We start from the raw sequence: 13,747 nt of genomic DNA on the forward strand, positions 1-13,747 counted from the left end.
TAAGTGCACAATGTGATTATGTCAATTTTTACTTAAAAGTAAGTGAACCACTGGATCATTTAATGTGACCTCCTCTATAACACAGTCTGCCAGTAAATATTACCCTACCTCTGAGTTATTCAAGAGAACACCCTGGACCTTTAAATCTTATATTTTGTGATACAACGTGCTGAAATTTGACAAGCATTTTTGAAAAGTTTGCAAGCATCACTCTGAAGCTAATTTCAATGGAAGCTAGTCTCATTTACTGTTTAAAACATTAATTGTACAGTGATGCTATATATATACAGAACCAAAAATGTTGCTTGTATTATTTCCTAACACAGAAGCCAAAAGAAGAGAAAACATTTAATGGGATATTTTTTCTTTTGTATTTCATGTTTATTTAAGTAGTTTAGTGAGGCAAGTAAAATGCATTGTGCGGCAACATTTCGGTGAATTAATTCTTATAAAGCCCTAATCGGTTAGGTTGACTTTGTGTTAAAGTTCTGTTTAGATGCAGTAAATGGAAAAAAATATTTTTATTCTAACTTCTGTTCAGCCTATTTGCTATATCGCCGCTACTAAGTGGTTAATATTGTTCCAATGACTCATTTAGAAACAATGGAAATTAGTGCCAAATTTGTCAATCTGTAGGAAATTTGTTACACAGGTAAAATGTTTATTATACCTTTGTTACCTTTACAAAAATGTCGGTAAATGATGCATAAGCTGTTAAATTTTAAATTGTTTCACCAGGAAACAAACATGCTTTGCCTGTCTGAAACGTCAGGCCACACTTGTGACCTCTCAAAGTGCACTGGTCTTTCCCGTCATGTCTACATTAGGTGAAGAGGCATTTAGACCCTTTCTCTTCCCCAAAGCATTAGTTGGAGTATCTTGGACTTACAAAGCAGGTGCAGCTGTCCCAAATACAGATTTTTACCAGCTGGTTGCAACACCTGACCTAGAGTGGGATTTAGCTCAGCTCTAGCTGACCCAATGGTTTTTCTCCATTGTAGACAGGAGCCCACACAAATGAGCCTTCTCACTGCATCCTATGTGCAAATTATCCCCAACCCCATGTTCCCAGCAACAGGGATATGTACATCAGGAATCTCAGTGCACTGGTACAGCTGTGGTGGTGAGGCAGTAGGCTATCTGTAGGAATCTGAATGTAGCAAAATGGCTCTGTCAAACCCACTGTTGCTGTGCGGAGATACTAAACCATTACAAGGACCAGTGAAGCCAACAGTCACTCCATGCAATCAATGACTCTGCTGTCAATTTCTCCCTAAGTGTAGATACACCCTTGGAGCTCTAACAAATTGGAAATGCAGTAACTTTTAAAGTGTGTGCCCCATACGTGTCTTGGAAGTGGGGCTGTCCTTCCAGGCACAAATGAGTAGGTGCCAATTGAGGGTTTCCATATTTAGCTGGCTGAACAGAAACCCAGACACATTTGCCCTTATTGCAACTCATCAGTGCACTGCAGCTGTCCTCTACTCCAGAGAAAGAGGCTAGTTGTTGTGTGAAATCTGTTAGTTAAGTTATGGACAGTTCGCCTTTGAGTGGATCTCACTGAATTTATGATTCATCTTTGAACTTTGAACTTTGTGGGCAATGTTAAACATAAGGGCTCCTGCTTTTTGATTGATTTTATTTTTCAATAGATTGTTTTACAGCACAGAACTCTCTGTCCTGAGCTAAAAATTACCCATGTGCAATGAGTAAAACCCTAGCACACTACCTCTGAGTCAGCTGTTTCTTCTCGATTAATATACCAGCACTGATACCACCAGTACATGTAAGGTTTCACTTATAAATGCCATTTTGGGAGAGCTCTGACTTGGCTATGAATGTTTGGTCTAGACCAAGACTTAGGGTTCAAAGTTTCAGCTCAGGAGTGCCTTTAAAACCTCCTTTAAATGGCATACACGTACAATGGAAACAAAAATAAAGGGAGTTCAAAAAAGAGCAAGAGAAGTGAAAAGAGATGGAGAAACAAAATTAGCATAAAAGGGATGATTAACAGAATCCTCACTGGCACTTAAGGGGTATCCACACTAGGAAAAAGGGTTTGCTAAAAAGTTAGTAACAAGTAACCCCCTTTTTTATTCCTAGCGCAGACAAGGCCTTGTGCACGCTTGGCATTTTTACCTGTATAACTTATCTAAGTAATAATTAAAGAAAGCCAGACCTTGACTGAGACTGAAATTAGGGAAGTCAATGGCAAAATTCCCAATGACATCAATGGAACCAGGCTTTCACCCTAAGGAGGGAGCAGTATTAGTTAATTGGTACTTGCAGCCAGTGGGAGGGGACAGGGAAGCATTTAACTAGGACCAATGGGGTACAAGTAAGAAAAAGGAATTTGAGCTGCATATGAGGAAAAGTTTTTTTCTGACTGTGAGAATATTCAGCTTGTGAAATACTCCTCAGGCAGAAATACAGGAAACCCCATTATGTGGGTCATTTAAAAAAAAAGTCAAAGGACTCAGTGAATCAAACATTTAATTTAAAAAATCTTCTCAACTGTTTCATCCATTCCCAAATCTGTCAGTAATCTCAGGTGAACATTGATTCATACTGGAGGTTTAGAACCATTGCTGTAAAGTTACCAATAACTAAAGCCTTGTCCCCTTTCATTCCCCTTTTCTTCCCCAGTGTCCTCTCACATAGCCGCTTCCTTCCTCTGTTTCTTTCATGACCCCATATGCTCCTCACTCTCTTAATCCCTCCTCCTGAAGATGTAATCTCTCCCCCTACCCTCCCAACTTTCTGTTTTAACACTTGTCTCAGAGATCCTGAATGTCTCCAAAGGGGAACTCTGCAGTGTCTCGTGATGGGTTTATGCTCCCTCCCAATGTTCTTCATGCAACTCCATTGTGCAGCCTGGAGGTTCTATACCTCCTTCCATTGTTTCCTTATTTTGATGTGATGCTGCTGCTTCTTTGGCCAGCTGCAGCAAATAAATATTTTAAAAGGGAAAAAGAAAGCACTAGACATCCAGAAGAATGCAAAAAATTGCAGACTGATTCTCATTCATACTAAGGCCACCGTACACCACCCTTGGCAGTGTAAAGGGTACGCTGCCAAAGTGGTGTAATGTGGCCTGGATGCAAATGAGAATTAAGCCCCATGTTTTAAATGTAAAGGGGGAGCAGAGTAATGTCACTGATTCTTATGACATTCTATACTGGCACAAGCCTCTAAGTAGATGCAGTGCTTGTGCTGATATAGTTTATTTCATTTGGGGAACTGTATAAACTGTACTAGCAAAGCACTTTTATTGGTGTAAGCTGCATTTACACTAGGAGGGTTTGCCAATATAGCTTTACCAGCAAACTCCTTCTAATGTAGACAAGGCTTTAGTGTAAACAAGAAACAGGCCTTCTATAGTTAAGATTTTTTTCATTCTTATAACTAGAAAAGTTTCAAAATCAAACTTTGCTAGATGATCAATCCACAATGTAGTCAGAGTTCAAAGCCAGAAGGAACCACTAGATCATCTAATGTGACCTCTTCTATAATACAGGCTGCCAGTAACTATTATCTGAGTTTTATAGATGGGGAAACTAAGGCACATAAACGTACCTAAGGTCACACAACTGTTCAGCAGCAGAGCCAGAGACAGAACATCTACTGCAGTGCTTAAATGGTAATGAAGGAGGTGCTGGGGCTCAAGCAATTTTTTTTCACTTTCATAAGTGACACAGCAAGCCTAGAGGTGCTGGGGCTCAGTCCTGGCAAGTCCTGGCACAAATTAAGCACTAGTCTCATGACTCCTATGCTAGCCTCTTGTCTAGTGGACCACACTGATCCTTAAATTCAATCTTCCCCCCCATTCTTTTTTTTTCTTTCCAGTGTTGGCTGGAAACAATATCTAATAAAAATGTATCTTATGTGACAATTGTCCATGCCATAGACTTCAGGCCCAATACTAACGAGGGCAGTCAAACACAGTACATACGTGTTTAGCAAAATGTAAAAATACATCTGTGCCTTCTCACCAGTAACATTTCCTTAGGGTCCTGAGAACCGATTGGCTTAAGACTCAAAGATGAAGGAAATGCGATTCCCTCATTAAAGCAAATGAATTAGTTTAATCGATCAGAGGAGAGAACTGAAGATGAATTTGCCCTTGTTAAATGGTTACTGTACAAGCTAGGCCCTGCGTACTAATCAGGAGTGTGCATTGTAAATCTCCTCCTGATAAGCTTGTCCTCATGTGCGACCGTTTTCAGATGTTCACATTTCCGCAGTTTTAAAGTGCAAAGGCAAAGACAGCCAGGAAGTACTTCCTGAAGAGGCCAGAGCAACAGAACCCTGCAGCCGCCTGATTGATCCACACCAACTGTTTAATCAAGGAAGTTGGCCCAGGGAGCTGTCTGAGCAGCAATGCAGATTCTGGCTTGCTATGGCTACAAACCTTGTTTTTCACTCTGCCTTGATCCTGACTCCTGCCTTTGATCCTAGGCTGGCTTGACCTTGATCCCGTCTCCTGACTCTGCTTGGTGACTACTTCTGAGTCCTGCATTCAACCCTGGCCCAGCAGACATTACTGGTCCAGTTGCCGACACCCTGGCCATTACAGGCAGCTACAACACAACTGAGAGTCTGGGCTAAAGTGTTCTTTAATCTTGAAAAAACAACAATGTTTGATTGTGCTGTGACGGGTTCTTTGGGCATGCCATCTGGAACTGGGGTAACACTGAGCCCCTGACCCACCAGCCTGGCCTCCCTCTCACACTGTACTGTCTGACAAGCTGTAAAGCCCTCCAGCCTGCACTTTCACAAGCATTCACATCCAGCTGAAGTTACATGCAGGCTGTCTAACCACCAGCTTCCCAGCCTGGGACCGCAGTGCAGTTCCGTCCTGCCCTAGTCAGATCTTGCCAGTATATGGGTTTAATACCCGACCGCCTATTCCTGAATGTGAAGAGAACAATGCACGCTTGTGGTAACCAAGCAGAGATTTTCCCCAAGCACTCCAGTCAGAGCTCACTGGTTTAGATTAAAGCAAAAATAAGTTTAACAACTAAAAAAAGATAGATTTTAAGTGATTATAAGGGATAGCAAATAGATCAAAGCAGATTATCTAGTAAATAAACAAAAATGCAAACTAAGCTTAATATACTCAATAGATTGTATATGAATTAGTCGATTCTCACCCTGAGAAATGATACAAGCAGGCTGTAGATTCTTAAGGGACAAGCTGCATTTGCTTTACAGCTTGGACTCCCCGGGTGTTTCATACACGGGCTAGAAATCCCTTTAGCCTGGGTCCAGCACTTCCCCCAGTTCAGTCTTTGTTCATCAGGTGTTTCCAGGAGTCTTATTGTGTGTGGAATGAAGAACCTCTCATGATGTCACTTCCTGCCTTTAGCATAGGGAAGGAACTCTTTGTTTCAAAACTTGGTTCCCAGAGCAGTTTGTGGAAAAATTCTGACATCCCTAGATGGAGTCCAGCATCTTGTGGCCTGGTCACACATTTGTAGAGTCATAGCAGCCATCACTCAGAGGCTGTCTGTAGCATTCTCAGGAAGGCTCATGAGGTGGGAGATAAGCCTCTCCTAAGGCCTATTGTTCTTTCTAATGGCCCGTTGCCCTGAATAGGCCCTTCCCCACCTATTATTTAGACCAAAAGCACCTTGTCTAGTGGGCGTTACCCAGGTGTAACTACATTTGAAGTACAGATACATAGTCAATATTCAAAACTTCAGATATAAAAATGATACCAGTATACAAACAGGATAAGCATATTCAGCAAATCATAACCTTTTCAATAGCACCTCACATGACTTATCTTGTACAAAATGCATCCTAATTATGCCATAATCCTATCATCATAATATCACTGTGAAGAATATGGGGTGCAGTGTCAGATGTGAATTAGGCTGAATTCCATCGAGCTGGATGAACTCTTGCAGTGGAAGATTTTGTACATAGCTGGATTCAAGCAAGGGCTTCACAAACTTCCCTAAAGGGCCTGAGCCGGTAGGACTGTTTGCAGGGTAAGATCCTGCTCAACAGGTAGTTGTCAGAACAGGGACCAGTGATTAAAGTGGGTGCAAAGAGCCTGCCTTATCTTGCTTGATAGTATCAGCTGGGACATAGCAATCCTCAATGTCACAATTTAGATTTAGGGTTGGATTATGACCTCATTCCTCCATTGGAATCACACAGCTTTGGGAGCAGGGGTAAAGTATCCTCCCAATGCTCCTGCCCTCCCCCATCCCTTGCAAATAAGTGGGCTTGGTGGGAGTGAGCAGTAGGCACAGGTCATGCCTCCTCCCCCACAATGCATGGGCCAGCAGAGCTAGAAGGATTCAGGGGGAGAGGAGTATTATTTTACAATGGGCTGATTTGTCATGCTTCTTCCTACCAGTGGAAAAGGGGTGCTCTGGAGGAATTGCATCACAGTGGTGTGCCTCTGCAGCACAATGCATTCCTTCTGTTCTTCCTGGGGCAGCGCATCTACATGATGCCCTATAATTAGGGGACTGATCCTAGAATATGTATGGGGGGCGTTCAGGTGGGATTTTCAAAAGCATTTGACATTGGTGTAGTTGATAAAACTTAAATGGGAGCAGAGTTAGGTCAAAGCGGCGCAATTGTGAGAACCTCACCTTTCCTGTATAAGATTGAAGGTACCAGCAGTATTTGTGATTCGTGTTTTAACACTAATGGGAAATACAGATAGCCCAGCTCTGAGAGAGTGAGCTCACCCCTGCAACAAACACGAGGAGAATAACCACCCTGGCAGAGTTGTCTTAGACCAGAGCAATAAAAATAATTACCCTAAAACTAGGGAATAGCACATGCTGCGTTTTGTATCTCATTTCACACACGCAAAGAATGTGCTCTGGGTGCAGTATTGGAAGTCCTAGGGAGTGCACAGCTCATCAGTTAATGTTCAGTGAATGACGGGCCCTGCTGGGGAAACTGGAGACAAACCTGAATGGCAGAAATTATTAGCAGGGTAAGAGAATTTCTCTCACCTTATTTAGAACTTACTTGGTAATCATGAGTTCTAGACTGGAACTCTGAATCTTAGTGGTGGGAGTTCTGTTTTGTTCTGGCAGATTTCAAGTTCTGGGCTGTTAATATATAGTTTTTCTTTTATTCTAAATTTATTTAATTGCCCTTGATAGTGTTAGGAGCATGGCAAGAATAATTTTCAAATAAGAAGTAGAAAGAATTGCAAAGCATAGCACAGGCTTCCAATTAGCTCAAATACACTTGTAAAAATTAAATTTACCTTCAAAAAATAACAGTTTAAATGAAGTGGAATCTTTTTTTGAAAAGGTTTTGCAAAATACAACATTTTAACTGATACACCAAAAAGTTCTAGAGTCTTCACAAGAATGCAAAGATGGCTGGTCTGTCCCATCCTTAGCTGTCAGTATGAAGACTGAGGCCTAAGCTGTTTTTGAGCCTCATACCAGGGAAGAATTTAGGTGGAATAATTGGGAAGTAGAAAGTTCACAGCTCACTGGTGAATGGGATAAGGGATGATGGCCCCTGGTGCAGGGGTTAAAGGTAGAATAGACAATACACGTCTCATTTTAAAGATAGAGAGGACCCTGATTGTGTTTGAGTCTCATACTGCTGAGGCATGTGTGATGAAATAATAGAAATTACAGATGGCATAAATCGGAAGGGCAGAGTGCACTTCGGCAGCATAGTTATATCTTTTGCAGCTATCCCTGCCTGATGCTTACATGGCACATGCAGAGTACAATATAGATATCTGCACTTTTTGTATATTTTTCTATATAATTGTTTATAAAACGTTTGGTAACTTTCACTGATATGACTTGTTTACTGTTTATTTCAACATCTTAAGAGTTACCAAAAGTACATTTAACTTGCCATTTAAATTAGATTTACTCAGGCAACTATTCTAGGTTTCAAAAGTACCACTGGATTAAAAGCTTCTTAATGTAATGGCTATATAATATCAGAGGGGTAGCGGTGTTAGTCTGTATCCTTAAAGACTAACAGATTTATCTGAGCATAAGCTTTCTATGCTCAGATGTCTTCTTAGTCTTTAAGGTGCCACCGGACTCCTTGTTGGTTTTGTGGCTATATAATAGATATTGCATGTTACATTGCAACTGTTTAAGTTCAAAATGTATAAGAATGATTTGAGGGGAGCCCTCCTCCGATTATCTCTGGTGTCCCCTATAGCCTCAGAGAGAAAAGGTCACCTGTCCCCACCACACACACAGAAAAAAGGGTCCCTTATGTACTTCTCGCTGACAACATTAAAACCCAACACAGACATTTTGTCCACTTTCATAAAACCACATTTCAGGATTAACGTCAAAAGGGTTAAACAAATGCAGATGTGTTTGGTAATAGTTCAAAAGAGAAGAAAAATATATAGCTCTGATTTTAGGAAGTAATGAATCCTGCCTTATCTAAATCCCAGGCACTCGCTAATAGGAGCATCAGGTCTGACTATTTAATTGTGTGATTGTTTTACAAAATGATAAGGGAGATTTTTAAATAGCTCACAGGAAAATACATAAGATTCCCTCTCATAAGAAGGAAAGACCAGGACTCAGCCAAGGCACATATGAAAGGGACAGAGCTGAAGTTATTAAGAAGGGAAAGAAATCAGTCGACCACTGGCTCCTGAGGTAGTATTGAGAGCACAGATTATCTTCATGTGAAATTCCTGGGCACCATCTTACTAAAAAATCCCAAATGAAACTTCATGTAAAACAAAGTTTAGTGTAAAAATGTGGTTTTAGTATTAATAATTGACAATGTAAAAATGACATCTACTTATTCAGCAGAGCTCTCTCCGTTTTCAGATTTATATTTGCTCTCTTTAGGGACATATGGAGTGAAATTCTGACCTCATTGAAATCAATGGCAAATTTCCACTCACTCCAGTATAGATATGATTTCATATGATATCTTTTACCTCTGTTGCTACTGCAGAGCCAACATCGCCATGAGGAAGGCAGCTGGATTCTATTCTTGTTCACACATCACAAACAGAATTATTAAGCAAGTTCACATTGTAGAGTCAGATCTTGCCCTTATTGGTATCTTTGCAGCCACCCCACAGAATCTTCTTTACTGCTGATGGGAAGGAAAGAACCTAGCTTAATTTTCAGATCCTAAGTTGAATTTTCAGTTCTGACAGCTAGAAAAAAGCATCTTTTTACTTATAAAAAGGGCACATTTTCTCTGTCAGTCACTGGAAGTCAATAAACATGAAACCCCATATTACTGTTTTTTAGTCACTTTTCAGGGTGGAAACACACTTTAAAACCAACAGTCTCACATGTCTGCTTTTCCCATTGATTTCAATGCACAGTGAGCTTCTCCCCAACCTACTCAACCTCACTTCCTGCCTCTTGGCAGGGAACTAGCTCCATCCATTGAGTTAGAACAAAGTCATCTATAACCATATAAATATGAATATTGAAAATAAGTTATTTTTTAAATAATATTTGTTGTGCTTGAGCTTATACCACACCCACACACCCATAGTGTTTTCTGGAAAAATCCTGGAATTTTCCTTTAAAGTTTTGCTGGACTTCTTAAAAAATAATTTATACAGAATACTGTTATAAGCAACACACACTCCAGAAAGCATATTTTACTGCTTAACATACTGGATTTGGGGGGGAAAGAGGGATGGCAAATCAGCTGATTTTCTGCTTTTATTTATTCTTCTCTTTTCCTGGTCATTTCTGCACTGATATGTAAACATATCTGATTTCTAAATTTTAAGAACTCCCACAGCATATGGTTCATACGGTAACATTTACAGTGTTCACTATAACATCTAATCAGCACTTGACAGACTTTGAAAGTTATTCCATTGTTTTATTTTGGTTTTGAAAAATTAGGGTAAAAGTAAAATAGAGTAAGTTTGCTTTTGAATCTACTGCTGTAATATTCAACTTTGAGAGTGGAATGGTACGTTCTGAGTGACAGCAACCACCAAAAGAAAAAAAAGGAAAAAAATCCCCAGAAAGTGGTTCTTCAACATTGCCTTTTTTCCCACAGCCCTGTGGAGCCCCCAACCTTGTCTGCAGAAACTGAAAGAGAGAGGGGTGGGATTAATGTGTAATTAAAGGGAATTTGGAAGGTTGAGATGTTGCGGAATGTTAGATCAGTAGCTGGAACAGCATGTGGTGTTCTTTAGGCAGGCTTCATTGAATCCATACAAAAAAAGAAAGAGGGACTGCTTGCCCGTCTGCTCATTTATCAAACAGCTAGGCTGAACTTTCACAGCTCCACAAAAGTGTTTTACTGTTTGCTGAAGTTTTGCTCCAGAAATTAAAGCTGAACAGCCTAGTGAGTGTGAACATACGTAGCATTTTTGACATAAGCCGAAGTGTGTGCAAGGTTCTGAGAAACAAACACAAATCGATTATCTGTGGCACAAGGAAAACCATTTGTAGATTTGGCAAGAAATGTGTGAAGAATAAGCTAAATATGTGATACGATAATAATCTTTATAAAACACCTTTGATCCAAATGCCCTTTCCAGAGCTTTTGATCATCAGTTAGGGTTAGACAGTGATTGCTGATACCAATTGTGGTAAAATACAACTTTATGAAAAAGTCTATATTATTTAATTCATCTTTAATTGACATTTTCTTCCATATGAACAGCTCCTTTTATCTTTGTCTTCAATTAATTTTACATGGCTTTCATCGAGTATGAGAAAAATTCAGCAATAATCTAGGGTGGAAAATAGAATGGCTAGGAATAAAATAAAGGAAGAAATTCCTCCTCCATACCAATCTGCAAGGCCTACTGCTTTCTTTCTTGTTTTGGCTGTTCTGCTGAAAGAGTTTTCATCATGCCTCATGTGCTACTGCAGACTGGGCTCATTCCTGTGGGAGGTTCCACTCGCTTGGACCTCAGTAGGAGTTGGGCAGACCCATACAAAGGGGCTCTGCACTAGTGCAGGGACTAGACTGCATGAAGGAGTCAATAGTTATTGAAGGCACGATCTACTGTTTGAATTAATAATGGTCTGGGTCCTCAATGTTGCTAGCACTGAAGATGTGGTGTTGGTTACCAGTCTTCTTCATTGTCAATTGAGCATAAATCAGTGTTCAAATTCTTTGCTTTATCTTGTTCGTGAAATGCACTGTTATTCTCCATCCAGAGTGTAGATTAAGCCTGCATTAACTCTGTCCTACCCTTGTAAACACAACTGTGAACCCCATCTAGCAGAATTGTGGCCTCTGTCAAACAGCAACATCTTTCCAAGGAATCATCTGGTAGCAATGCAAGTATTTTAATAACAGGAGCGTGGGGGCCCTGAAAGAATTACTGCATTCTAAGATCAGAGGGGCAGCATGTTAGTCTGGATCTGTAAAAGCAGCAAAGAGTCCTGTGGCACCTTATAAACTAACAGACACATTGGAACATGAGCTTTCGTGAGTGAATACCCACTTCGTCGGATACATGTATATAAGTCTATAAGGTGCCACAGGACTCTTTGCTGCTTTTGCATTCTAAGAAACATTCTGCTTCCAGAGCCATCAAGATGAGATACTGCCCACATATTAATATTTCATAACCAAGTTACCTAAATTGTAAAGTCTCAGGCTTATCTGATCAGACACCAAGCACATTTTCCAATAATTAATGTCTTATTCTGGTGACACAAAGCCCCTGATCCTGCAAACACATATATGAGCAACTTTAATAGAAGAACTGTGCCCTTAGAGTTTATGAATCACGTTTCACTCTGGTATAAATTCAGAGCAATTTCATTTAAGTGAATGGAGTTGTTCTGAATTTCATTTGTTATTTTGCCTCATTCAGTAAAGGGATTAAATTAATACATCATGTTTTAGAAAAAGCTAATTTGGTCAGATTTCTCCTGTCACACTTTACATGTACGTGCAGTGGTGCCCACAACTCGGTTTGCTACACATGGTGCATACCATTGGCAGGGGTGCCAATGTGGGGAGTGGGGTACGGCTGCCCAGAGAGAGGGGAAAATAGGCAGTTTGCCCGTTGCCCCCATGTGGTGGTGTGACCCAGCATGCAGGGTTGCACTGCCACTCAGAGAGGCCATGGGTCCAAACTTAAAATGATGGAGGGTCGCAGGGCCCCATTTCAGTGAGTGGTGTTGCAACCTGGCACCAGGCCAAACCTGAGTGGCCCTGTGATGCTGGCCACCAAGTTGCAACAAACTGGAATGGGGAACTGGGCCTACGTGCCATTGCAGGATGAGTGCGATTGTGCACACTAGGTGACAAATTTCTCGTGGTTCTCCTGTGTACATTCAATACAATTTCTCTTCCTTTCCCTCATGCTACCCAAAACAGGCTATATTAAAAATACAGTATTGGCATATGTGATTTTTTGGATTTGTTAACACGTCTCTGTATTTATTTGCAGATAATAAGACAACAATTTCCACAGTTAACAACGAGAAGACTCGGAACCAGAGGCCAGTCAAAGTGAGCATCGTATAGTATTATCTCACATTCTCATCCAGGGCCAAATTTTGCCATGGTTTCCTGCAGTGAAGATAGGGGCATGACACCAGGGATGAATTTTTCCCTGTAGCATTTTAGAACCAAATTTTGCCTGAAGATTCTACTGTGACATTCCCATTGACTTCTATTTCTGTTGCCTTGGAAGCCATTACCAAGTAATGTTTTCTCTTAGTGGTGTAGTAACTATAGTCATTTATAAATAGTCTAAAAGAGCATCTTTTACTTATTTCACCATTCTGTGCTAACTCTCTGAAACTTTGTATTATAACATCATTTATGTTTCCTGTACATTTTATACAGCACCTTTCTTGCCAAAAGGTTCCAGAGCACTTCATACACTATTTGAGATCTTCACACCCACCACTGAAATGCAACCATTTCTGGGGTGCAATGTGGCAGTTATTCAATAGCATACAGTTTAGGGCATAAATGGTAGAACGCTATATCAAAAAGAGATTCTAGAGGGAATTTAGGTAGAAAGAATCCAATTGCCCAAACTGGAAATTGGCTAGGAACCTGGAGTTAATACCCTCTGCTCTTGTGAGAAGATGAGATCTTTAATAACCATAAGTGGTCAGGTTTTGAGTTTTCTGTCTCATCCAAAAGATGAAATTTCCATAGTAAAGTGCATCCTAACATCACATGAATTGGATCTATACTGATTCAGGAAGAAGAGTGAATGCAACATCACTCTCTGCAACACCTAGGTTTTCCTTGGACGTCCACATATTGGCCAGATCTGACCCTTAATTTGTAAAATATAAAATGAAAGCCCTAACTAGTATGGCTGCAAAAATTTGTTCATAAAACTTCTAATTCCCACATAAAGCCTACAAGCACAATGTTACTAATCAATAAGAAAAACACATAAAATGATAATTAAACCTATATATTCACATATATTAAGGATAGAAGCCAACAATAACTCACACATAGAAAGATATTCAGTCAAATACCATTTTAAAATCTGATTTCACTTCCTTCTAATAAATCATTCCATGGTGATGTGTCTCTAGCAGGTTCTCTTCACTGAGATCAAAACTAACTGTACAACAACCCACCACTGTCTCCTTGAGGCAACTTTTATGAGAATTTCCTGTGTTTTGTAACCAAACTCTTTTTCCAGAGTGATAACCCCCAGACAGTTTCAAAATTGAGATCTCATCCCAAAGACCTTTGTGTTTCTGCCCAGCTACCATAATGGTTAATAACCCAAAATATTATTGACATGAAATTGATGGTCTAGTGCAAAATTATAGGCCAGGAG

General features: G+C 40.2%; 1 protein-coding gene across 1 annotated transcript in view; it reads left to right on the forward strand.

The window, feature by feature from the left end:
• Positions 1-13,747, forward strand: part of RFX4 (regulatory factor X4) — a 129,689-nt gene that overhangs the window by 46,243 nt on the left and 69,699 nt on the right. The window contains 1 exon segment of the mRNA XM_030544991.1: positions 12,380-12,441. Coding sequence (XP_030400851.1) covers positions 12,380-12,441 — 62 coding nt within the window.

The sequence above is a fragment of the Gopherus evgoodei genome, chromosome 1 (assembly GCF_007399415.2).
Source record: "Gopherus evgoodei ecotype Sinaloan lineage chromosome 1, rGopEvg1_v1.p, whole genome shotgun sequence".
Classification (NCBI taxonomy): domain Eukaryota; kingdom Metazoa; phylum Chordata; order Testudines; family Testudinidae; genus Gopherus; species Gopherus evgoodei.